The sequence below is a fragment of the Doryrhamphus excisus genome, linkage group LG12 (assembly GCF_037039965.1).
Source record: "Doryrhamphus excisus strain RoL-2023G ecotype Guam linkage group LG12, RoL_Dexc_Guam_v1.1, whole genome shotgun sequence".
Lineage (NCBI taxonomy): Eukaryota > Metazoa > Chordata > Actinopteri > Syngnathiformes > Syngnathidae > Doryrhamphus > Doryrhamphus excisus.
The window spans coordinates 8852554-8876893 of record NC_136368.1 but is presented as its reverse complement, the minus strand read 5'-3'; the positions used below and the strand labels follow the sequence as shown (position 1 = coordinate 8876893).

The following is a 24340-nucleotide window of genomic DNA, read 5'->3' as shown; positions in this document are numbered from 1 at the left end:
AAGAACTACGACTGGTGGTTTTTGGAGTCCTGTCTTATAGATGATCTTTGAGTATTGTTTTTTCAGGCGGTCTTTAAAAACAGCAGGGTGCTCCTGTCTTACAGATGATCTTTGGTTATTGTTTTCGGTACATCCTTCAAAAACAGACAACTCCTGTTATAAGTAGACTAACGTTCCTTAAAAAAGCAAGCACTTCTACTAGATAGATGATCTTTGACTGGTGTACTCCTGTCATACAGATGACTATTTTTGCAGAATGTCCTTAAAAACAGCAGGGTGCTCTTGTTATTTAGAAGATCTTTGATTGTAGTGGACAGCCTTCAAAAACACAGCACTCCAGTCATGTAAAACATCTTTGAAGTCGTTGAACAGCCTTGTGCTAAAGTGTATTTTCAACGGCAAAGAAAACCCAACATATAGGTGTAAATGTTTTTATTAGAAAATACTTCTGCATGAGATAAAATAGGTTGGAGAGGAGGAGAGCGAACACAGAGGTAAACACATGCTGTACATCAAAAGTCAGTATTCAGGTATTGCACAAGCTTGTCATCTAAAACCACATCTGATTATTATTATTATTATTATTATCAGTGCGTTGATTAACACTCACACGCACGCTGTTGGCATTCATTGTGTTGTAACTACAGACACATTTTTCTGGATGAAATGGTGAAATCATGAGGTCATTATCAGTGCTCGACTTGTTCTGGTGTCCTCCAGCGCAATGCTGCTAACTCACTGTTAGCACACTGATACAGTGTTAAACTATGTTCACATTGAAGCTGGATTCAATCCGCTTTTTCTTACATTCCCGAGGCAAGCTGCAGGCGTGGGAAGCAAATGCATGACTAAAGAAATACTAAAGAAATTTTTAGCAATTCATAGAGATGAGACGACAAATCATGCTAGCTAGCGGCTGAGGTTGTGCGTGTAGGCACGGTGGTGCTTGGGGCTAAATGCTAATGTTAGCATGCTAACATGCTCACAACAACAAAACCCATGAGCTGATTCATTTCACAACATTGGTATAATGGGTTCCTTTATTTCATTTTCCTGCGGAGCACGTAGCAGGGCCACATTGAAAAAGAAATGAGCAGATTTCAAGAATAAAATCATAAATTTACAAGATAAATGGCTTCAACTGATGAAAAAAAGCTTTCCTGAAGGAAAAGGAATGTTTCCTTCCTTCCTGAAGAGCTATGCTCTATTTTCTCTCTGACACGTATGAGATATTATGACTTTTACGTCTTTATTCCCATAATATTATGACTGTTTTTCTCCTAAATTTACGACTTTCTTTCTCGTAAATTTGCAAGTTTGTTCTCGTAATGTTACGCCTTATTTCTCGTAAATGTATGACTATTCTTGTAACGTTATGACTTTGCTCTCATCATATTATGACATTTTTTTCTTGTATAGTACAAATTATTACAATTTTATATTAATTTAATATTACATTTATGATTTTATTCTTGTAATATTACAACTTTTTCCTTGCAATTGGACAAAATTTGTTTTGTCCAAACTTTTTTTCTCATAAATTTCAAAACTTCATTCTCGTGATAGTAAGACTTTTTTCTCTTATAAATTTAGAACGTTATTGTCGTGATATTAAGACTTTACTCCCGTAAAATTATGACATTTTTATCATAAATTGACAACTGTATTATCATAATATTACAACTTTTTCCTTGCAAATTGACAACTTTGTTCTTCTAATATTACAACTTTTTTTTCTCATAAATGTGCGACTTTATTTTCGTAATTTTAAGACTTTTTTCCACATAAATGTACGACTTCATTCTTGTGATAGTAAGACTTTACAATGAATTTACAATGTTATTGTCGTGATAGTAAGACTTTATTCCCATAAAAATATTACATTTTTATCATAAACTTGTAACTGTATTGTCATAATATTACAACTTTTTTTCCTCATAAAATTACAACTTTAGTCTCGTAATACAAAGATTTTTTTGTCTCCCAATGTTATTGTCATAATATTAAGACTTTATTGCCGTAAAAATATGATATTTTATCAGAAATTTACAACTGTATTATCATAACATTACAACTTTTTTCCTCATAAAATTACAACTTTAGTCTCGTAGTATTAAGACTTTTTTCTCATAAATTTACAGCGTTATTGTCATAATATTACTTTATTCCTGTAAAAATATGATATTTTTATCATAAATTGACAACTATATTATCATAATATTACAACTTTTTTTCCTCATAAAATTACAACTTTAGTCTCGTAATATTAAGACTTTTTTTCTAATAAATGTACATTATTGTCATAATATTGCAACTTTTTTCTTGTAATTTTACGACTTTATGCTCATAATATGATTTACCTTTTTCTTGTAAAGTTATGACTCCATTGTGATAATATTGCAACTTTTTTTGCAATGTGGCCCTCATACTCCTTCGTAAGAGTTTGATATGAGTTTGTTGCTTTTGGGAATGGGAATTGAACAATTGTGGCTGGCGTGAGCTAGCAAGCTAATGCTATGATCAATTAGACACTGGTAGGGCCAGTATGTGCTTCTCAGCAAAAATGAGCTAGAGCAGGGAAGGACGGAAGGCCAATAAGCCATCAATCCTGGTTCTAGATTATACAAAAGTTAGCTACGTGCTCCTATGATTCAGGCACACCAACTGTGCTTCGTGGGAGTGGGACATGTTGGCAGTAATCAGAGATGTTTATAAAGGCATGACTGGTTGGAGAAGGTGAACAGATGATCTCTCGGCTCATGAGGAGATCTTCCTCATAGTGGACCTCAGCATCAGCGTGCACTCCTGGGGAACCTCTGGGTTTTCTATCATGCGCTGCCACAGACGCTGTTCCTCTCCGTAGGAGTCCATCCAGTCCACCTCGTTCCCGTAACTTGTGCCTGGATGGGAGGCATGACCAATATGTTCCATTCATGAACCAGGAAGCAGCACGGACAAACGCAAGTTGTTTGGGTTTGACGGCTCCACTTTGGGTGAGGTCGTTCATACCTGTGCCAGCTCCTAGCCTGACTCCTCCCAGGAAGACGTTACTGGCTAGGGCCTCCTTGTCCCACACGGTCAGCTCCAGACAGACGTTGTTGAGGTCTCCCGGCTGCAGGCCACAGTAGGTGAAGGTGTGGTTCCACTGAGGGTTGACCGTGCGACGCTCCACCGATGTCTTGTGCTTGGTGGACTTGTTGCTGTCAGGGAGAAGGTATCTGGACCCACAATGTACGGCTCCATTTTAGGATACTTAGACGTCCCGATGACCGTCTCACTCACTCTCTCACTCTCTCACTCGCTCACCCTTTGACAAAAGGATCGGATGTTCCTCCAGACTTGACAGCAGTTACATTTTTGGCCCCTTTGACTAGCAGCTCGACCATGCCCCCTTTAGGTGGTGTGAAGGTGCTCTTCTTCTTCCCCTTCAGGAAGCCTTTCTTCACTGGGAGAAACACACCCACACTCAGTAGAGTGGATAGAAAACAAACACACCCATCTTAAATGTTGTTTTTCCCCTGGGCAGGAAAATGAACAAAAACAATTAATTCCTGGTCCCATGTGGTTGTTATGATTTCTCTACAAGTCTGACATAAACACACGCTGTTGCTCTAAATCGGCGGCCCACAATGCATTGCGTGATCACGTGCAAGTCTCGCAACATTTTGTCTTGGTCTTGTCTTGTCTTTGTCCAATAAAACAGATAGTATTTTGGATGCTAAACAAATAGGAGAACGCAAGACAAGGCAAAATTTTAGCCAAAATGTTGGATGTTAACCGGGGCGGATGTTAACCGAGGTACCACTGTTCGACACATTCTTGGCTTTGCGATGTTTGAATCTGGTTCCTGGAACATGTGCTGGTTGTCCTGTTTCATAGTTATGTATTGATCTATTTATCTATGACAGCAGTGTGACAAAAACGTATCCTCCCATCCCGTGTGGAAGTGGTATTTTGGGGGTTTCTTTTGGCTTCTTGCGCTGTCCTTCACCACTCCATTTGAAGAAACATTCAAATGGCTAGGGTTAAAAAGGGTCAAGGGTTAGGGTTTAGGGGGTTAGGGTTAGGGCTTAGGGTTTAGGGCAGGGGTCGGGAACCTTTTTGGCGAAGAGAGCCATGAAGGCCAGATATTTTAAAATGTGTATCTGTGAGAGCCATATACATTTTTTTAAACATTGAATGCAATAAAATGTGTGCATTTTTATGTAAGACCAACAGTTTTAGATATAATGGGCTCTAATTACGTAGACCAGGCACACTACTCCACGCCAAAGGGGTGTGGCCAGCACACTTTTGTGAGCAGCGCAGTGTCCAATAATAAATCAAATACTTGTTGCCATTAATACAACTTCTGCTGCTGCATAGTTTTGCACCGTACTCCGTAGACGTATTTCATTCTTTTGGCCATCTTCGTCAGAAGGCTTGGTTCTGCAGCTTTAGCTATTTGACTAAAGGAGGAAAGTTTACATTTACATGTTTTTTTGACATCTCAATGACCGAGGTAGACTACAGCATTACCCAGTAATAATCAAGTTTTGGTGTTTGACCTGGAAAATATCATCAGGAAAGATAGATATGGTTGGCCGTATTGCAGCAGAATATAGATGGACGAATTAAAATGCAACAGTCATTTCTGTGATGGTTTACTTCAAAATGTTAGCAAAAATAAATTTTTATTGTGGTAAGAAATGCTTGAGAGCCAGATACAGTCATCAAAAGAGCCCTACCTGGCTCCCGAGCCATAGGTTCCCTATCTCTGGTTTAGGGGCTAGGGGCGAGGGGCGAGGGGCTAGGGGCTAGGGGCTAGGGGTTAAGGGTTACGGTTAGGGTTTAGGGTTAGGGGTCAGGGTTAGGATTGGTTAACACACCAGTATGATTTGTTCATTCATTCATTCATTTAATGCAAAAATATTTGCTTTATTATCCATGAATTTGCTAATTTACTGTTTTATGGCGGGAGCGGCTTCTTCCAGATCACACGCATCCACTAGCATTACCTATTGAAATTGTCTGGAAGATAATTTTTTGAGCCCAGCAGTGTTGATTGTGGCAATGAACACGCCATAATTATTACCGTAATTTCCGGTGTATGAACTGCTACTTTTTTCTTAAACTTAAACAGCGGTGCAACTAATTTATGGTGCTATCACAAGCTATCAGTGAACTCACAACAAGCTTGGAAATCGCATGAGGGCAGAGTCTGAATCTTCGTGTCATCTTACCCCCCAAAAAACACACTAAAATCACCACACAGCAACTTTCAATCCTCATTTCAATTTCATTGGTGCCTATGCGGGTGCTACAATGATGTCAGCCTCCCTCTGGGCTTCTCTGGTGGACAGAGACAACATTGCAGCACCTCTACAGCCATCTATCATTGCATCCATTTTAGTAGTTTTTTATTTGAAATATATATTATATTGGTACTCGTATTGTATATATGTTGGCCACCTTTTGAGTGTTAAGTTGCTGTGTGATGAGTTTAGTATTCTTTGTAAGATGTTATATTGTTCTTACCATTCTTCACCGTTTGGCTGGGTACTACTGTCTTATAGTGAGGCAAACTATGGTTCCTTGTCCCAAAAAGTGTACGGTGGTCGTGTAACTATGCTGAGTACCTTGTACTTGGTCCAGCGGGAGCATGAGGTTCTTCTCAGCAGGAATGTACTTCAGCACGACAGTCAGCTCTCCTTTGTACTGCATGGTGGCGTCGATGCTGCTCTCCAACTAAACAAACACACACATTGTCTCGTCAGTTGTCCGTCTGCACACTACAGAGGAAGCGGCTTGGCTACCTTGGGCTGCAGAACGAACCACTCGTCTATTTGGGAATCAAACTCCCAGGAGTCAAAGGTCAGCTCCACTTCTCCCAGGAAGTTGTTGTGGCCGAATCGGTCGTGGTGCCACACCGACACTTGCAAGGTGCGTGTCTCCAGCTGGGAGTGGCTGATTACATACTACAGAGGGAGAACACACACACACACACATTAAAACCGGATGAAGGTAAAAACAGCCTTGATTACTTCAACACACACCCTCAAGTTCTCATTAAAGACAGGATTGATGCTGTTGGCCTTGATGCTGGTCTTCCTCTTGCTGTGTCGCGACATGTCCGGGAGCAGGTACGTCTTCACGTAACTGACATCAAACATTACAACTATTATTATCATTATCACTATCATTAGTCATATTGCAAAGAAAAATATCATTTTAAAATAAATATAAATAATCTAAATCATCATTGTATCATCTAAAATAAAAATAAAAATAAAAATAAAAATAAAAATAAAAATAAAAATAAAAATAAAAATAAAAATAAAAATAAAAATAAAAATAAAAATGGTGTAGATGAGTGAAAATACATTTTGTGAGATCAGAATAATAAACGAGGCAGCATTTATACATCAAAGATGTATAAATACATCTTGTTTGATAATAATAATGATAATAATCACAGGATGAAATCAATGTGTTCTGAAAGCGTAACAGACATCAAACATTACAAATATTACTATCATTATCATTATCACTGTCATTAGTCATAGTACAAAGAAACATGACATCATTTTAGCAGCATGATGTAGAAATATTAACAAGAGATGGATCTTTTTGTTGTAATAAACAAAACAACAAACAATGTTGTCATGTTTGAAAAATTCAGAATTCCGAGAAGAAAGTTGAAATCAGCAAAGTGAAAATCTTAAGACAAAAAAGCCATAAAAAGTTGCAACATTTTGAGCATAAGCTGGTGAAATTATATGGACAATAATGTCACGTTAGTCATGCAGAAATACTACATTATAGTCATGTTATTATGATCAAACAACAAAACAAAACTGTAATTTTGGGGAAAATGCGGCTCAAGTTATGGGAATACAGTCATCATATTACGAGAAGAGGAAAAACAAAACAAAATATTAAGACAAAAAGTTATATTACAATAACAAAAAAGTAGCTATTTTACAAGAATAAACATGTAATATTATGAGAAAAAATAATGGGATAGGCTCCAGCACCCCCCGCGACCCTCGTGAGGAAAAAGCGGTCGAAAATGAATGAATGAATAATGTAATTTTTTTGGTAATAGCCTTACATCACTTTACACGTTGTCACTTGTTAGCAAAGTGAAGCTTGTGTGTTGGATTGTTTTAGCTTACCTTTTTTTATGAACAGAGTTTTTACATGTGCATATAGCGGTGATTGGTTAACTTTACACTTAGGTGATGGCGATGGGGTGTGTGTCTCACGCGTCTGTGCGTTGCCTCCTCTCGTCCCCCGTTGCCAGATTGTGGCACTCTTTGACCATCACGTTGAGAGCGCCTGTCTTGTAGCTGTAGCTGATGTTCAACAGGATCTCGCCGCTCACCCGGGCATTGCCATAGTCACCTGTCTCGCTGTACATGCTCATCATGCTGCCGATGCTGCTCTGGTGGGCGGAGACAATGGATAATTGATAGCTCTGTAGATATCCTCAATACATACCATGGAGGAAATGATGGTTCAAAAGGGGCAGAGATGAGGATAATGGGGGGTAGGGCGTGAAGGTGTTGATATCCTGGTCGTTACCTAATGACAAGTTGGCCTCTACCTCTCATAATAGTCATTAATGGCGCACAACAAATGTATTCTGACCATAACACTTATTTAGCATTACGTGTTAAAGCTTCAAAGTAAAAGTCAAAGGTCATTAAGGGAGAAAAATAATCCAAACATGTGTGAAAAAGTCATTGCCCCACCTGTTAAAACGGACTTAAGTGAGATGAATTGAGATCTATCAGTCTGGAAAAGGTTATGAAGCCATTTCTAAAGCTTTGGGGCTCCAGCAAACCACAGTGAGAGCCATTATTCACAAAGGGTAAAAACCAACCAAAACAAAAAAGCCAACCAAAAATGACCCCAAGAAGGCAGCGACGGCTCATCCAAGAGGTCACAAAAAAACCCCACAACAACATCCAAAGACCTGCAGGCCTCACTTGCCTCAGTTAAGGTCAAGGTGTTCATGACTCCACCATGAGGAAGATACTGCGCAAAAATGGCCAAGACCAAAAGCACTGCTGAACAAAAAGAATATTAAGATGCTGGAAAAGCCTCCAAAGATGAGTGTGGCATGTAGGTTTGGATTATTTTTCTCCCTTATGTAACCCATGTCATGCCACGACACTAATGAGGAGCAGTCATGTGACTTGGTCAGCTGACGTGAGGTCCCCTCCTGATTCGCGGTCGTTGCTGCTAGGAAACACTAAAAACACAACAAGCGGCATGCTCACAACCCTTTTTGAAATCAACCTAAAGAAGGCAACTTTGCATTGAGCTTCCCTCTCACCGGCCACGTCTGCGGCCGCTACATTTGTATGTATATATGTCTCAAACTGCTAAACATATTGCAATCCAGTAAAGTGTGATGAATGCCACATGATGAGTTGAACTGTTACTGAAATTATGAAGTGTAAATTGACTATGGGCATCTTGAATTGAAAATGTAATTGTTTGGAATGTTTACCGGTAAATTTTGTAAATTTTGACTGACATGTTGATGACTGTTTCTGGCCGGTACAGGTCAGGTTTTTATAAACAGCTGTGGTTCGGCACCAAGCAAGGAAGCCCTTCAGAAGTGGCAGCGAACGGGTAAGACTGTCTTTCCTTTTGGCTCTGTGGATAGTGGACTAAAGGATCGAGGACCATTCCTCCAGAGTGGAGTTCCTCAATCCACCGTTACCCCAGAGACTCATCAAACTGTTATACCCAGCTACTTGACAAAGATTGCTGTGATCCTCTGTTTGTGAAAATTTGCCTTTAGTCATCTTGTTCACCTTACCCCCCCCCATTACAATATATGATCTAACTGAAAAGCACCTGTGGTTCTGTGTTTCATTCACACCAGTTCAGACCCTCAAGAACTATTCTCCTGCATTTAGTCAGATAGCCCTAAAATAACCCCGCGCTACACTTACTTAGTTTCATTTAAAAACTGCATTTTGTGTTCAGTTGTGTTGTCATTGACTAATATTTACATTTGTTTGACGACCTGAAACATTTAACTGTGTATTGAATGAATATACTGTTTGCATTAGGATGCGATGTGACTCTATTATACCACTTACTGTCTCAGCGTCCGAGTCTGGGACATTGAGGAAGCCCCACCTCCTCTCTGAGGCAGGAGTGGAAGGCTTTGAGGAGGAAAAGGGGAAGGGAGTAGAAAAAGAGAGAAAAAAAAGAACTGAGGCTTGTTGATGTTTGCGGAAGAGACGGAAATGGAGCACAAGACCAGCATCGGCACAGATCTCCGCCGTAATACAGCCAGAAACAACATTACGCTGGGTTACCATGGCGATTATCAGACCTAGTGACAGAGACGACAGCTCATCAGGAATTGGCCATGAAATCTGTATGGAGTAACACATCATCACGCTGAAAGACACTTCCTGTATCATTGCATGATGACTTTGAGGAAATTCCACTTCCCTAGTCATCGGGGGACTAAGGTCCACAGCATCTCTTAAAATATTATGAATTTATGAGAATACAGTTGTTAATTCACTTAAGTATAATAAAACAACAATGTAGCGTTAATCCTCCAGAGAGCAAACCAGCAGCAGGAGAACGCAAGACGCCATAAAGCTTGCTACATGTTTACACAGTCAACACACACACACCCCCTCAGCAGACACACACCCAGCTAGCATGCATGCATGTTTACTCTGCATTCACTGTCTCTGTCATTCACACAGCTTGTGTGCCAGTTCACCCGAGGTAGCGCCATTACCATCGACACGGCGTTGTTGAGGCGGAGGCCGGCCATCTGGCTGTGAGCCGACATCAGGGCGTCAATGTCTTCTTCCGCATCCTGGTCAGAGAACTCCTGAGGACGATAGCAATCGTACTGAACGAGAAGGGAGATGTAAGGCCCCCGGGGAGGGCTGACCACAGCTGCTCTGTGTGGGCGCATCAACTTTAAAAAAACAAGGCGGAACACATTGTACACATTGAACACATTGTACTAAATCACTATGTGGATGGATGAAGTTACAGCAGGCGAGTGGCCGGGAATCTACTGCCCTCGGGGCAGACCGAGTATTGGGGCCTCATTTGCCTAGAGAATGTCAACACTCGCCACACACATGTATTGTATTATTGCATTTTAACACTGCCTAAGTAAGACTTACTCAGTAGTAATCCTTATTTTTGTGCAAAAATAGGGTTAGGGTTAACCCTAACCCTGACCTTAAAAATAACAATGAAAATGAAACTGAAAATAAAAATATCAAAGATGTATAAACATCTTGGTTCAGACAAAACAATTAAAAATGATAATAATCTCAGGATGAAATCAATGTGTTCACAAAAGTGAAGTGTGTTTGTAGTGTGTAAGGGTAGAACTACGGTATTTGTGAGCCACTTACTGTCTCATTGAGACCCGGGACAGAGCGGCTTCTGAGACTGAAGGCGTCGTCGCTGGCTTCGGAACCTGCCACCGACAGGTCCATTTGTGAGCGGCTGTGATCTGATTGGTGCAGGGAGGAAAAGGGAGGACTAAGGATGAATGTATTGGGACATACTAGCTCTTATAACATGATACACAATGTAGGCACGATACCTTTGGATGGTTTTGGTTAAAAAGATAAAGATGTTCAGCAGCTCCGCGAGAGGAGCTGTGACATAATAGGCGCCATATAAGCAATAGGGACATCAGTGGATGTGCACAGACGGATGCCTTTACTACCTCTTTTATAGTGAGCTCACTGTCGGCAGCTGCCACTTGAGGGGACATAAACGACCTCAAGATAATAATGCTCACCGTGGAGCCACATTTAACGATGTGTTTGTTATATGTATATTGTGGTCTGATTGTACATGATGTCAGACAGCGTGGGCACACAGCAACACCAACCTGAGGACACTGAAGCCCTCGACACGGTAATGGTAGGAGCGCCGTTGTTCTTCCCTGCAGTTTTCCTCTCAGACGCGCTGCTACTGGAGTGAAAGCTGTAAACGCTCTCTGCTCCGTCAGGCTGCATGCCGGCACAACAGAAAAACAGCGTTTGTTGCGTGGAATGAAGCGGCGGCGTGTGTGGTTACCGTGCGTGCGTTGGCTGACCTTGACCCGCCGGTTGCTGCTGCAAGTGGAAGATTTGTCGGGAGTTTGGCAACGCTGGTTGTTGTTGAGCGGTGTCGACATCCCGTAGGAATCGAAAGCCGCCATGCTTCCGCTGAGCGACAAGCACACAGGAAGGAGATTGATGGGACGTGGGACGCATCATTTCATGTAAGCAACAAGCATTGTGTACAATATCGGGGGGGTGACACTGGGTGAGAACTTTTCAGAAAGAAGGAAAAATAAACGAAAGCAAAAGTAGGAATTATAGTCTTATGAACGTATGAATGTTTGGTGGTGGGCGAAAAGGCACCAGACCACCCTATGGCAGCTGTGGATACGGCCGTAGAGTACCACCACCAGTGTGTGTGACTAAGAAGTGAATTAATAATGGGTTCATGTCACTGTAAAGCGCTTTGGATGCCTTGTGACACTACATGAATGCAATACATTATGAGTATTATTATTAGTAGTAGTATAGAAATAGTATTAAAAAAAATGTTTTTTAAACAATTAGGACTGAATGAGAGGGTGGATCAACTGATATTATATGTATGTACTATTGGAGGTGCAGAATTTTGGGGGAAAATACTAAAAAGGACATACTAGTAGTAGAAATAGTAGGATTTTTAATTAAAACATTTTTAATAATAAAAATTGCATGCTGGTAGACAGCCAAAGCTAAAGTGTTATTTGTTTGTTTGTTTTTTTGGGTCGGGGGTAGTACAAAAGGAGTTCAAGTTGTAGAAGTAGTAGAAAAAATGTTGTAGGGGGCTGGGTTAACCTGGGAGGAAAATTTTGGAAAGCACAAAATGAATTTTAAAATGAGCAACAACAACAAAAAACACTATACAAAAACAGCTGGTACAGGACCCCATTGGGGGCTCAGGGGGATGGGTCACCCAGGTGCCAAATTTAGGGGGTGTAAAATATCTCAAAAAAGAAAAAAAACTAGCAGTGGTAGTAGCAGTAGCAGTAGCATACAAAAAAAGGCATACCTATTTGTATGCTGATTCGGAGCGGAGCGAACGCTTCGCACGCTGTGGGCGTCTCCGTCTGAGGCAGACTTGACGCTATGGCCGTCGACTCTGTTCTCTGACCTGAGGGGTTGGGTGCCGAGTTTGTCCATTTTCATCCTCCTGCGATAAACACACAAATACATTCAGACTTGTCCTTTTTCTGAACGTTTAACAAGGAAGCTTTATCTGGCAACTTTGCTTGTAGCGCTATTGTAGCACGCTTAGGAAATAATCAGATGCAATCTGTAGCTTGGGTAAAATATGTCAACAAATGTGAGGCACAACTTAACGTACCTACTGCAGACAAATGACACCTGTCTAGTTCTGCCGCAAGGCATGCTGGGTAGCTTGTGGTACTCTCTCTCCCAACAGTTTGCAGTGTCGCATTTTTTGCTTGATTGCAAAATATGTTGAAGGAAGAAAACAAGGAGGGATGTATCCAATATTGTTGGACTACCCAACATCCCTTGCGGCACTTAAATAACAGTTGAAGTCACGTGTTGTGTTTGCCGCTTAGCTGTTATTCATCACCCACATAGGAGTAACCGTTTACGTGATGCGATCATTTGCTGTGGATGTGGTGTGTTTTCGGTTTGGTGTATGTCGCCCTCTTTGATGACCACCCATATATGGACGCCCCTCTGCAACATTTTATCACCCAATGTGGCCCACGAGTCAAAGAGTCCCCCCCACCCGACCTAGCAGGATTACGCCAAAACGACATGACTGATTTCCATGGCGATGTGGCGATGAGGCAATGAGGCGCATTACCGCCACCCCCAGGACTGGAGTGGACCAGAACTATAGAGTATGTGTTGATGTCCCACTGAGCCTTTCTTGCATTGGATCTCAGTGAATTGTGTCCCTAATGTGGCCAGTGAGAGTATTCATTGAAAATAAGCTCCATCATACCCTCTTCTTCTCTGTCCATCCACAGGATGTTTGGAGCTCCTGCTGGATTTCGGAGTGTCGGACCTCCCCAACTCAGGATGGGGAGACAAGCTGTCCTCTGCGGCTTTGGAGTTTCAAAGACAGGGAGGACGTGCTTGTTAAAAATGTATCCTGCATGAAGTAGAGGCGGTGCGTGAGTGACAAGTCACCGGTCGGGCTGCTGAGGATTGTTTGCTTAACCACGTCACTGCTCAACAGTTTGTGCTCAAAGCGCTTGGACCGCTCCTCCAGGAACCACTCTCCGGTCACCACCTTCAGCTCTCTGAGGACACAATGTCAACACACCTCTAGAATACAACACCCACTGAAGCAGCAGTGTTAGGGAATTCCATGTATGACAAGGTCAAATCTTCTTTAACAAATCTCACCAGAGCTCATCTTACTAAAATCAAAGGTGCAGTTTAAGATTGGTTACTGTGGTGTAGTTTTTTTGGGTGGGCGGGGGGGCTTTTTAAAAACCTTATTGGTAAAAAATGTCAAAGAAATTACAGCACAATGTAAGGAACTGTATTTAATAATTGAAAATGGGTGTTTAAGATGTACCCCGTGGATAAAAATGCATTTCATTTCATTCATTAAATTTTATCACATTTTTTTTTATCACATTATTAATTGTCAAAGGTTGAAATTTGTGGTAATAAATTAGCATAAAAATGTAAAAAATAACATATTTAGTATTTGGGACAAGTGGTTAGCACGCAGGCCTCAAAGCTAGGAGACCGGAATTCAATTCTACCCTCGGTCACTTCTGCTTGTTCTCCCCGTGCATGCGTGGGTTTTCTCTGGGTACTCCGGTTTTCTCCCCCATTCCAAAAACATGCAAGGTTAATTGTGCCACGGCAAATTGTCCATAGGTATGAATGTGGGTGGGAATGGTTGTTTGTCTATATGTGCCCTGTGATTGGCTGGCCACCAGTCCAGGTTGGACCCCGCCTCTCGCCCGAAGACAGCTGGGATAGGCTCCAGCACCCCCGTGACCCCTCGTGAGGATAAGCATCTGAGGCCCTCACACACACACGCTAATTTGGGCCCCAGCAGGCGTGGTACTTACGAGATCTTAGCACACACGTTACACCTCCACTGGTACCGCTTAGTTGTGGTGACGCGGCACTCGTTGCACACCCGCATCTGGCACTCGTCGCAGAGCTCGCCGCGATCGAAGATCAGGCCCAGCGTTTTGACACAGCGTCCGCACTGACGCTCCCCGGACTCTTGTGGCGTGCCACGGGAACCTTTGCGTTTGATCTCCAGCAGCTCGTTCTTAAGCTTCCTGTTGAGACGCCAACATGAGAATGTGAGATGTGACGAGACAGAGGGGGGGAGGGAGATGAAGCCTGCAGAACGCTCACCGTATCCTCTTCTCCTCTCGTTTCCTTAGCTTCTCATCTTTCTGCAGCACCTTCAAGATTGTGTCTCGCTCGTGCTCCAGCAGGAATGAGAGGTTCAGGTCGTCGGTGACCTCCATCGCTCCCTCGGTTCTTCTCGGCACAGGAGGTGGAATCAGCTGAGCAGAGCATGGGTGTAACCGCCAATCTCCTTTATTTCCAACGCCACCATTCTGACTTACATAGTTGTCTAGTCTTCTGCAGAGAAACCCAGAGAAATCAATAGAATGTGTTGAACATTTCAAGAACCACAGTGGCTTTGACATAAAATCCCAAGATCCCAGATCTCTCAGCATTAACTGACTGGATTTCATAAGAAACCTTGCTATTTAATTCACTCCAGTCCGTCGTTCCTCCTTCATTTCCGCCCTTTTAGCAGGAAAATCCTCTTTCCTTTACACGCATTAGGAAGCCTCTTAGCTCCATTATGAATGATTGCAGCATTTGGAGCAGAGGAGCCGCAGCTGCTCAGTGTGATCACTGGGGAGATTTGCTTGTCCTTTAAGAAAGAAGGGTGGAAATGCATGCTAGGAAATGGAACTTTATCTATGGCCTTTACAGGCCACTCATACTTGCTAAGTTATTCTTGAATGTATTATAATTATACAGCACTACAGTGAAACCTTGGTTAGCGTCATTAACTCCTTCGGCAGGCCCGACTCTAACCAAAACGTATGTTAACCAAATCAAGTTTTCCCATAGGAAAAAATGTGAATTAAATTCTTCTTGCTGGTAAAATAACAAGATTACTTTTATTCTTTATCTTGTCTTTTCGGGCCTTCCCTTGACTCTTATTCACTCTTATTTTCCTCATGTATCAGTTATGATGAGTGCACCTCACAGGCGTTTGTGCTGCAGTTGGCGTGGTGTCCTGAGTAAACACAAACGGAGCAACTTTGCAAACAGAGACGAGACAGAGTTAAATCCACTTATTAGTCTGGATGTAATAATGAAGGTTCTAGTTGTAGTTCAGAGGAAAGTGTGACTCACCTTTGCAAGGTTTTCCTCCGCCAGCAGTCTATAATGGCCCCTTTGTTGCTTAATGCTGAAGAGGTTGCGTCGCAGTGCTTTGTAAGTAATTTTGCGCAGGGGGGAGGCCATGCTTGCATGCAGACAGCACAGCGGGTCTGCTAATTAAAGAGCGCAGGTGTGCACAACGGCAGTGGCGGCAGACAATCAGAAGGCATGTGAGGGGAATGTTAAATGTGCTGCCGGTAGGGGGAAACGCTACACATTTTACACACATCTACGGGTCTGCAGGACCAACTAACAGCAACGTATGAGGGATTACTGTACTCTGTATTAGTGATTGTTGTACTAAAGCAATTCTGTACAAACTGCCTGGGGCGCATCATCGTACCAAGGAGAAGCCAGAGCTTTAAAACCCTTTCGTTTGTTCTTCCCAGTGAATTTCTATGTACCGTAAGCATTTGTATGTTCCATGTGAAACATTGTTAAAGGGGTTGTATTATGCTTTTTCCACCTCTCTGACCTATAAATGTCGCTAGAATGTTGTATCGTCGTCTTAAATAATACGAAAGTTTCAGATAATGAGGTTTGCGCAGCTAGCAAGTTTAGGATGGCTCTGAATGATCAGTGGCAGAGAGCTTTTTATAACACTGGCTCACAGTGAGCCTTCCTTATATGGGCGTAGCTGTTCAAGCTGAGTGGGACCAATCACAGTGGAGTGAGCATGCCTGGAGGCGGAATAAATAAAAGCAGACCGTTTTGGAAATCCAAGGAAATACAACTGGAATAGGTGCAGATTCTGGAAGATCTAGAAATCGTGCTTAGTCACTCTACAGGACTCCACAACTCAATACAAAGGGCCAAAAATCAGCCTAATAGGTCCCATTGGCCAGTGAAGTGCTCTGATGGGAAGTAATATTGGTACTTGTATATTTCTACCTTTTGAGGTACCTTTTTGAAGTAGGATAGAGAATGCCTGAAATAAATACATAACTCTGGCAGTTTTTATTACCTTTGCAAAACAAAGGGGTCAGACAACACACAGTATGCATGGCGGTCTGTAGGTGACTGGCCAAGAGTGTTCTTTTGGCGGGAACTTTTATACTCTATAGCATGCAAATGAATTACATTACAATAGAAAGGAGACTTCTTCTCACTCCCCTCATGCCGCCCTCATGTATGGGGGTTAGCCTACACACCCAACGTTCTGGCACGGTTTGTCACACCCATGCGAGATAACCTCCTAGGGTCAACCATTTGGTGGGACCTCCTGATGTCCCCTGTCCCGTGAAGGTAGAGCTGTGATCAAAGAAGGACCTCCTCCGACACGGTCCTAACCCCAGGTTACAGATAGCCTCCTGCTGAGCCCACGATCCTTGAAGGGACAGCAGGATGTGCTTGGATGCAAATGTTGAAGCTCTACAACAGGCCGTAAAGTAATTCACACAATGTGTAACCTTACATGTTATACCTGTGAAATATACATTTTCCCATCACAAGTGTTAAGTTGCTGTGTGATGATTTTAGCCTTCCATCAAATTGACTGTTTGTTAGAATAAAATGTAAATTAAATTATTATAGTGTTAAGTTATCACCCTTATATCCGTTTGCTTGGACAATAGACAATAGTCTTGAGTGTTTTGAAGCAGCATTCCCAGACGTTGACCAGCTACTCCCAACACCACTAATCTTGCAGGTGCCTGGGAATGCCAGCAGCAACCTTGAAGAAGTTTCATCATGCAAAATGTGCCAAGATAAGAACACATGCACAAAAAGTAATTATTCTCACATACACACACACACACACAGACAACAAGTACAGCTTGTGCAACTGCTTGCTTGCCCTCCCCTTAGAGTTGCACGACCATGTATTAGGGACCTCCTAAAGAAAATAAAAAGAGAGGAGCATGAATGGCATACTCAGAGTGGAGCGGCATGTCACTGGGTATGTGGTTTCACTCTCCTCGCTGCGAGAAACTTTGAATATTGTTGTCTGTCTCTTCTGTAATTAAGTGTTTTTACAAGTGTCACAGGAGTTTGAACCTGACATTTACTTGGTCCTTCGAGCCGGATCCCAAGACACCTGAGGAGTCCAGTTGGGGAGCAGACAAGACAGAAAGGCCGTGGCCACGGCAGACAACAACTTCTCAGCTCAACAACTGGAAGCTGAAGGTTGACGGGATACCGACGGAAGAGAAGACAACAAACAGTAAGACACTTTTGATCAGAGTGTGAGTGAAAGAGTGTCGTCCCTTTGTGTTAAAGCAGGGGTGGGCAAACTGAGACCTGGGGGCCGCATGCAGCCCGCAAAGGGTTCTTGACCCCTGAAACTGAGTGCGTCCCGCAGGTCAATAAGGTTTTCACCCGGTGCTAAAAGCCTTGTGTATACTAGTCACTGGCAAGCAATGAGACGGACTCGGCAGTCTTCTGTGATAAGACGGACTCGGCAGTCTTCTGTAGGAAGACGGGGTTGGCAGTTTTACGCAATGAGACGAACTCGGCAGTCTTTTGTGTTACGACGGACTTGGCAGTCTTTTGCAATAGGGCGGACTTGGCAGTATTGTGCAAGCGGAAGTAGCCCTTTTGACGGGTTTTCTTTTGTAAAAGACGGAGTTGGCGGTCCTTTGTAATATGACGGAGTTGGCGGTCTTACACAATAAGGCGGAGTTGGCAGTGTTTTTGTAAGAAGACGGAGTTGGCAGTCACAACAGGCTCGGAAAGGAGAGCCTCCGCGGTTAAAGACCTTTTCGGGGTTTGAATGTGAAAACGTTTTCAAAGTACGAATGAGTGTGTGAATGGAAGATTTTGTCACTAGACATGTCTTCATATTAAAGGGTGAGAAAAAGAGTAAGTCTTTGAGGAAGCAGAGGCAAGAATTCTCCGCCTTCACCGGGGTAGAAGCTTGAGAATTACCTCAAAGAAAAGTTCATTACTCTCTCACTGACAAACAACCCTGTTGTTAGTTTTCCCTAGGAAGCTCATCACAACAGGGACCAAATTATTCCCAAGATGGGAAATAAAAGTGGAAAACCACAAGTCAAAAAGGAAGTACTAAAATGCAAGGATTGGTGTTACGTGTTTTAGTGCCAACCAACCAAAGAAAACCATCTAGAAATATGGATTAGCAAGTATGGTTTTAATGGACAATTATCGATCTCTAAATTAATAAAAATACAAGATATTGCAAAAAAACGACAACAATAATATAGTATGAGTCATAATAATAATATAATGATAACAATAGGATAATAATAATAATTATTATAATAATAGGATAGGAAACTAAAGGAGAGAAATGATAATATTGGAAGGAGTTGGCAGGAAAAAGACAGAAAAGTAAGTGAGGAGAAAGACTCAGACACTTTTGATAAGATAACGAGAGTAGAGTTATGCCAACCAAAAGAGTGAGCAATAGTAGTCAAAATGAAGGTGTAGTAGGTGGACAACCATAATCGTATGCACAGTGGACCTAACCCAAATTATGAGAAGAGATTAGGAAAAATGTAACAAAATTATTGTAGATGTTGGATTCCAAACTATGCACAAATAGTGTCACTATTAACAGACTTAATGTACAAAACAGACTTAAAAATGACGTCACCCTTACGGTGGAATGAGGAAGCAGACAAAGCATTCTGTGAAATTAAAAGAGTAATGGTAGGAAGTACAATCCTAGCACTACCTGATTACAGCAAAACATTCATCCAAACAGTAGATTGTAAATGACATTACATGACCTCAGTCTTACTACAAGAGTATGGTATAAAGAAAGACCAATAGCGTACTACTCTTCTAAGCTCGATGCAGTAGCGTGCGCCATGCCACATTGTGTGCGGGCTGTAATAGCAGCATCTATAGCTGTGGAAACAAGTGCAACCATTGTATTGTTCCATTCACCCGTACTAAAAGTACCTCATGTGGTTTCCACCCTGCTATTACAGACTAACTTGACATTTTTGTCTCCTGCTAGACATCTGTCATGGCGACACTTTTGTCCCAACCACATTTAACACTTGAGCGATGCACCACGCTCCACCCAGCTACTCTACCACTCCCTGAGGAAGGCGAACCACATGATTGTCATGAACTAACAACACAAACTGCAAAGTGTAGACCAGACTTATTAGATCACGCACTAACAGAAGGAGAGGTCATTTTTGTAGATGGTTCCTCAAAGAAAAATTATTTTGGAAAAACATTAACAGGCTATGCAGTCGTTACACAAGTTACAGTGTTGAAAGCAGAACCGTTACCATCCTCTTATTCTGCACAAGCAGCAGAATTAGTAGCGCTTACAGAAGCATGCAAATTAATGAAAGGTCAAAAGGTGACTATTTACACTGACAGCCAATACGCTTATTCAACAGTACATACCTTTGCACAATATTGGCAAAACAGAGGTATGATAACATCAACGGGAAAATCAGTAACTCATGCGGGATTATTAACAGCATTACTAGAAGCAGTGCAACTGCCAAAACAAATTGCTTTATGTAAATGCACGGCACATACTAATAATTCAGATCCAATATCTTTAGGAAATATGTTCGCTGATAAAATGGTAAAACAAGCGGCACTAAAGGAACTGAACCATCTTAACACAGAAAAATTACAAGTAGACTTTGAAATCCTGGCAGATATGCAACAACAGAGTCCAAAGCAAGAAATTGACCACTGGTTAAGGAATAAAGCAACCCTGGACAAAAATGTTAATATGTCGACAGATAATAAAACAATCTTGCCAAAAAATTTCCATAAATGGGACGCTATTTTGAGCCATGGTTTTACACATGTCTCAACAGGAGGGATGTGCCACACTATTAACATCCACTTTACTACGTATGGATTAAATTCTTATTCAAAAAATTTTGTAGAGCGTGTTTAACGTGTGCAAAACACAATGCCCAGGGCAGCTTGCGACCTCGGCGTGGCCAATTTCAAAAACCACAATATTTATTTCAAGTAATACACATGGACTTTATTGTTTTATAAGTGTAAAAAGAAAACACTGACACTCTTCCAAGTGGGAAGGACCTCATCAAGTATTGTTAACAACATCGACGACATTGAAATTGCAGAAAGAAGTACTTGGGTACATCAATCGCATTGTAAACTAGTCATTGTTCGGGAGTCTGACGAGGAAGGTAAAGACCCGTCTGTGACGCAGGGGACTTCAGAGTCCTAGACTCTGGGGCATCGTGCTGAGCAGTGAAGATTATTGCACATACCCTTGTCCAGAAAACTGAACAATGCATCCTGGGTTTTAAGGGCACTATAGCAGAATGGCACAAAAATGTAACAGTAACCAAAATGCCCACTGGCTTACCAATAACTATAGTAGTCGGGTTAAGCTATAAATAATATAATAATTAATACCTGGTAAATGTTTATGTCAATGTGACTATTGTAATGAATCCAATAGTAAAAATGGAAGGCATCACCATCATGAAAACAGATGCATCAGTAGATTTTAAAATGTTAGTATCTACAGGTTTTTCAGGAACTTTTAACTGGTTGCTAACAATTGAACAAGCAGCAAAAAGTGTAGCAAACTATGTTAAAAATATTAGTTGTGTTGCATGTATGACCATGACCCCACTTCTCCAGATTGTAGCAGCACTGATCAATGCTACTTGAGTCCCTGAAGTAATGACAAAAATGTCCACACTGTCACCATCATGTTCAGAATATTAGAATGTTTTTGTAGATAATGTTTGTATTATATAAACACTATATTCCCAGTAGTCAATGATACAAAAAGGCCCCCACCATTCTCTACTAAAGCAGTCCGAGCAAATTTCACCTGTGTACAGCTAAAAGGTACCACAAAAAAAATGTAGGTCATGTTGAGTGCAAATATTGTAGACATGTAAAAAAATTAAGATATCTACAACACAGAAGGAGGAAACACACCCCCATTAACTTAGTACTCAAGAGCAGACGTGTGGTGGTGGTGCGAGGACGAATACCTTGATGACATCATATATACGTGACTGGAACATGTGTAGTAGTGACATTACTGATTCCAGTATATTTACCCTATGAATGTTGACATGTTACTAAATGCTATCATTGAAGCAGATAAACATCACCTCCCAAACTACTTTCAAAGGAAGAGAGAAGTTCCAGCTCCCGACTGAATGATGCAAGACATTCCCACCTACATCGATGCCATCAGCGTGCCACGAGGGGCACCAGACGAATACAAACTAGTAAATCAGGTTGCAGCAGGTTTTGAAAGTATTATCCCATGGATAACAATTAACAAAAATGTGGATCGGATTAACTACCCCCACTATGACATACAAAAGCTTGGGAACTACACCGAGGCCGGACTCACAGCAATTCGAGAACAACTCCATGCCATGTCACTCATGGCCTTCCAGAATCGCATTGCCTTGGATGGACTGCTGGCACATCAGCAAGGAGTGTGCGCCATGCTTGGCGACCAATGTTGCATGTCCATCCCCAACAATACAGTTTCCACAGGAATGCTGTTGCGTGCGATTACTGGTTTAGAGGGGCTAAACACCAAGATGAAGGAGCACTCTGGTGTTGACACTGAGATGTTCGGTGACTGGTGGAGAAAACTTTGGGGACAATGGTCTCCTTATGTGATGTCCGTGCTTATTGCACTCGCTGTTGCCCTTCTTTTGTGTGCCTTATGTGGATGTTGTTGTATCCCTATCCTGAAGGTTAGAATCACACGGACTGTGGATTCAGCCATGGCACTAATGACAACAAAGGTAAATGAAATGTACCCCCTACTGGTGGCAGGTGGCAGGTGGCAGCGATGACAGTGACGACTCAAATAGCCATCATGGACATGCCCCTGACTTGTTTCCTGACCAAGACAAGTACTTTGACTTAGACGACAAGAACACTTCCGTTCAGGTGTAAGCACATTTTCTGACATAGATGACCTGCTAGGTGAAAACCGAGAGGAGCGACTGCAAACTGATAAATGTGTGATAAACAGGAGGAAAATGTTAGAATAAAATGTAAATTAAATTATTATAGTGTTAAGTTATCACCCTTATATCCGTTTGCTTAGACAATAGACAATAGTCTTGAGTGTTTTGAAGCAGCATTCCCAGACGTTGACCAGCTACTCCCAACACCACTAATCTTGCAGGTGCCTGGGAATGCCAGCAGCAACCTTGAAGAAGTTTCATCATGCAAAATGTGCCAAGATAAGAACACATGCACAAAAAGTAATTATTCTCACATACACACACACACACATAGACAACAAGTACAGCTTGTGCAACTGCTTGCTTCCCCCTCCCCTTAGAGTTGCACGACCATGTATTAGGGACCTCCTAAAGAAAATAAAAAGAGAGGAGCATGAATGGCATACTCAGAGTGGAGCGGCATGTCACTGGGTATGTGGTTTCACTCTCCTCGCTGCGAAAAACTTTGAATATTGTTGTCTGTCTCTTCTGTAATTAAGTGTTTTTACAAGTGTCACAGGAGTTTGAACCTGACACTGTTATATTGAGTAATGACCTCCTGTGATGTTGAATGTGTTGATAAGCTCATGCTGCCCAGTTCTCACGGAGAGAGAGGTGTGGCTTGCCATGATGCATATGCGTTAATCCAGCTAGAAACGATAACATAATTCATTAAATCCATTCATGATATCTCCAGAAGGTGTATAATTTACGGTTCATTTGGCCTTGGCGGAGGTCAGCAGCGGACTGCAGTTATGATGAGAGATTGCAAAGCCTGGTGGTCTGCGTGGTGTTTGCCTTAGGAGGATGGAGAGCTTGGCAAACAGCAGCAGCAGCCCAGAGGAGGCCACAATAACCTCTCATATTCCTCAGCGCCATGAAAATAAACCACCCATCATCACAAAAAGTAGTGAGCCTTCAGTATGACTGATGAGAGTACTGCAGAGCATTCATGAAAAGACACATTTCTCCAATAGGAAACTTACACACTCACAACACTCCATTATGGTGTATCCGCCTGGTTTGGAGTGAAAGATGGATTCCAATCTAGATTGATGAATAATAAATCCTAATTGTAACCCTACTCCTCACAGTCACCATGGCAGTCATGGAAGTCATGTGACGGGAGCTGCTGTGCATCAATATGTACGTCTTAAATGCCACCGCCGAGGTAGGTCACACGCATTGACAACTTCCTCCTGAATCATTCATGATCATGAATGCCACCCACACACAGGCAGACGTTGACCAAGAAGCATGTGGTCGAGAAACAATCAACTGCTGAGCTGCCAAAAATATTATATAATAATATAATATAATATAATAGGGATGTCCGATATTGACTGTTTTACCAAAAAACCATATGCCTATATTGTTCAACTCTCAGTTTTCAATACCGATATTGATATATCCAACAAGAAATATCGCCTTTGGTGGAATTTTTTAAATAGCGGTTTTCATTATCAAAGGGAAAAAAATCAGATACTGATATGAACCGATGTCGTTATTATGCTGATATTGGGACAATTTCATTTTTCAATGTATTTAGGTTTATCTCACATTATCGAACGTGCATTACCTCAAGTATTTATTATTGCATTTGTATTTTTCCAATTGAATATTACATATTATGATGATTAATTTTGTTCATTCATTCATTCATTTTCTACCGCTTATCCTCACGAGGGTCGCGGGGGTGCTGGAGTCTATCCCAGCTGTCTTGGGGCGAGAGGCGGGGTCCACCCTGGACTAGCCAGCCAAACAACCATTCCCCCACACACTCATACCTATGGACAATTTGGAGTCACAATTAACCTAGTATGTTTTTGGAATGTGGGAGGAAACCGGAGTACCCGGAGAAAACCCACGCATGCACAGGGAGAACATGCAAACTCGACACAGAGATGGCCGAGGGGGGAATCGAACTCGGGTCTCCTAGCTGTGAGGCCTGCACGCTAACCACTCAACGGC

At 42.0% G+C, this 24340-nt stretch overlaps 1 protein-coding gene across 3 annotated transcripts in view; it reads right to left on the bottom strand.

The window, feature by feature from the left end:
- Positions 1–400: 400 nt before the first annotated feature.
- The window catches only part of sytl5 (synaptotagmin-like 5), a 39263-nt gene continuing 15323 nt past the window's right edge, over positions 401–24340 (bottom strand). The window contains exons 2-18 of one of the 3 annotated variants that reach the window (XM_058081484.2): positions 14412–14645; positions 14114–14332; positions 13212–13324; positions 13024–13126; positions 12091–12231; positions 11096–11207; positions 10889–11009; positions 10401–10501; positions 9764–9859; positions 9102–9167; positions 7248–7426; positions 6036–6138; positions 5796–5957; positions 5619–5727; positions 3307–3445; positions 3010–3218; positions 401–2900 (exon numbers count right to left, since the gene is read on the bottom strand). In XM_058081484.2, coding sequence (XP_057937467.2) covers positions 2758–2900; positions 3010–3218; positions 3307–3445; positions 5619–5727; positions 5796–5957; positions 6036–6138; positions 7248–7426; positions 9102–9167; positions 9764–9859; positions 10401–10501; positions 10889–11009; positions 11096–11207; positions 12091–12231; positions 13024–13126; positions 13212–13324; positions 14114–14332; positions 14412–14527 — 2232 coding nt within the window. In that variant the 5' untranslated portion in view covers positions 14528–14645 and the 3' untranslated portion in view covers positions 401–2757. Of the gene's footprint in view, positions 2901–3009; positions 3219–3306; positions 3466–5618; positions 5728–5795; positions 5958–6035; positions 6139–7247; positions 7427–9101; positions 9168–9763; positions 9860–10400; positions 10502–10888; positions 11010–11095; positions 11208–12090; positions 12232–13023; positions 13127–13211; positions 13325–14113; positions 14333–14411; positions 17518–24340 lie in introns of those variants that run through there. The other 2 variants (XM_078795115.1, XM_078795116.1) reach the window with 2 other exon arrangements.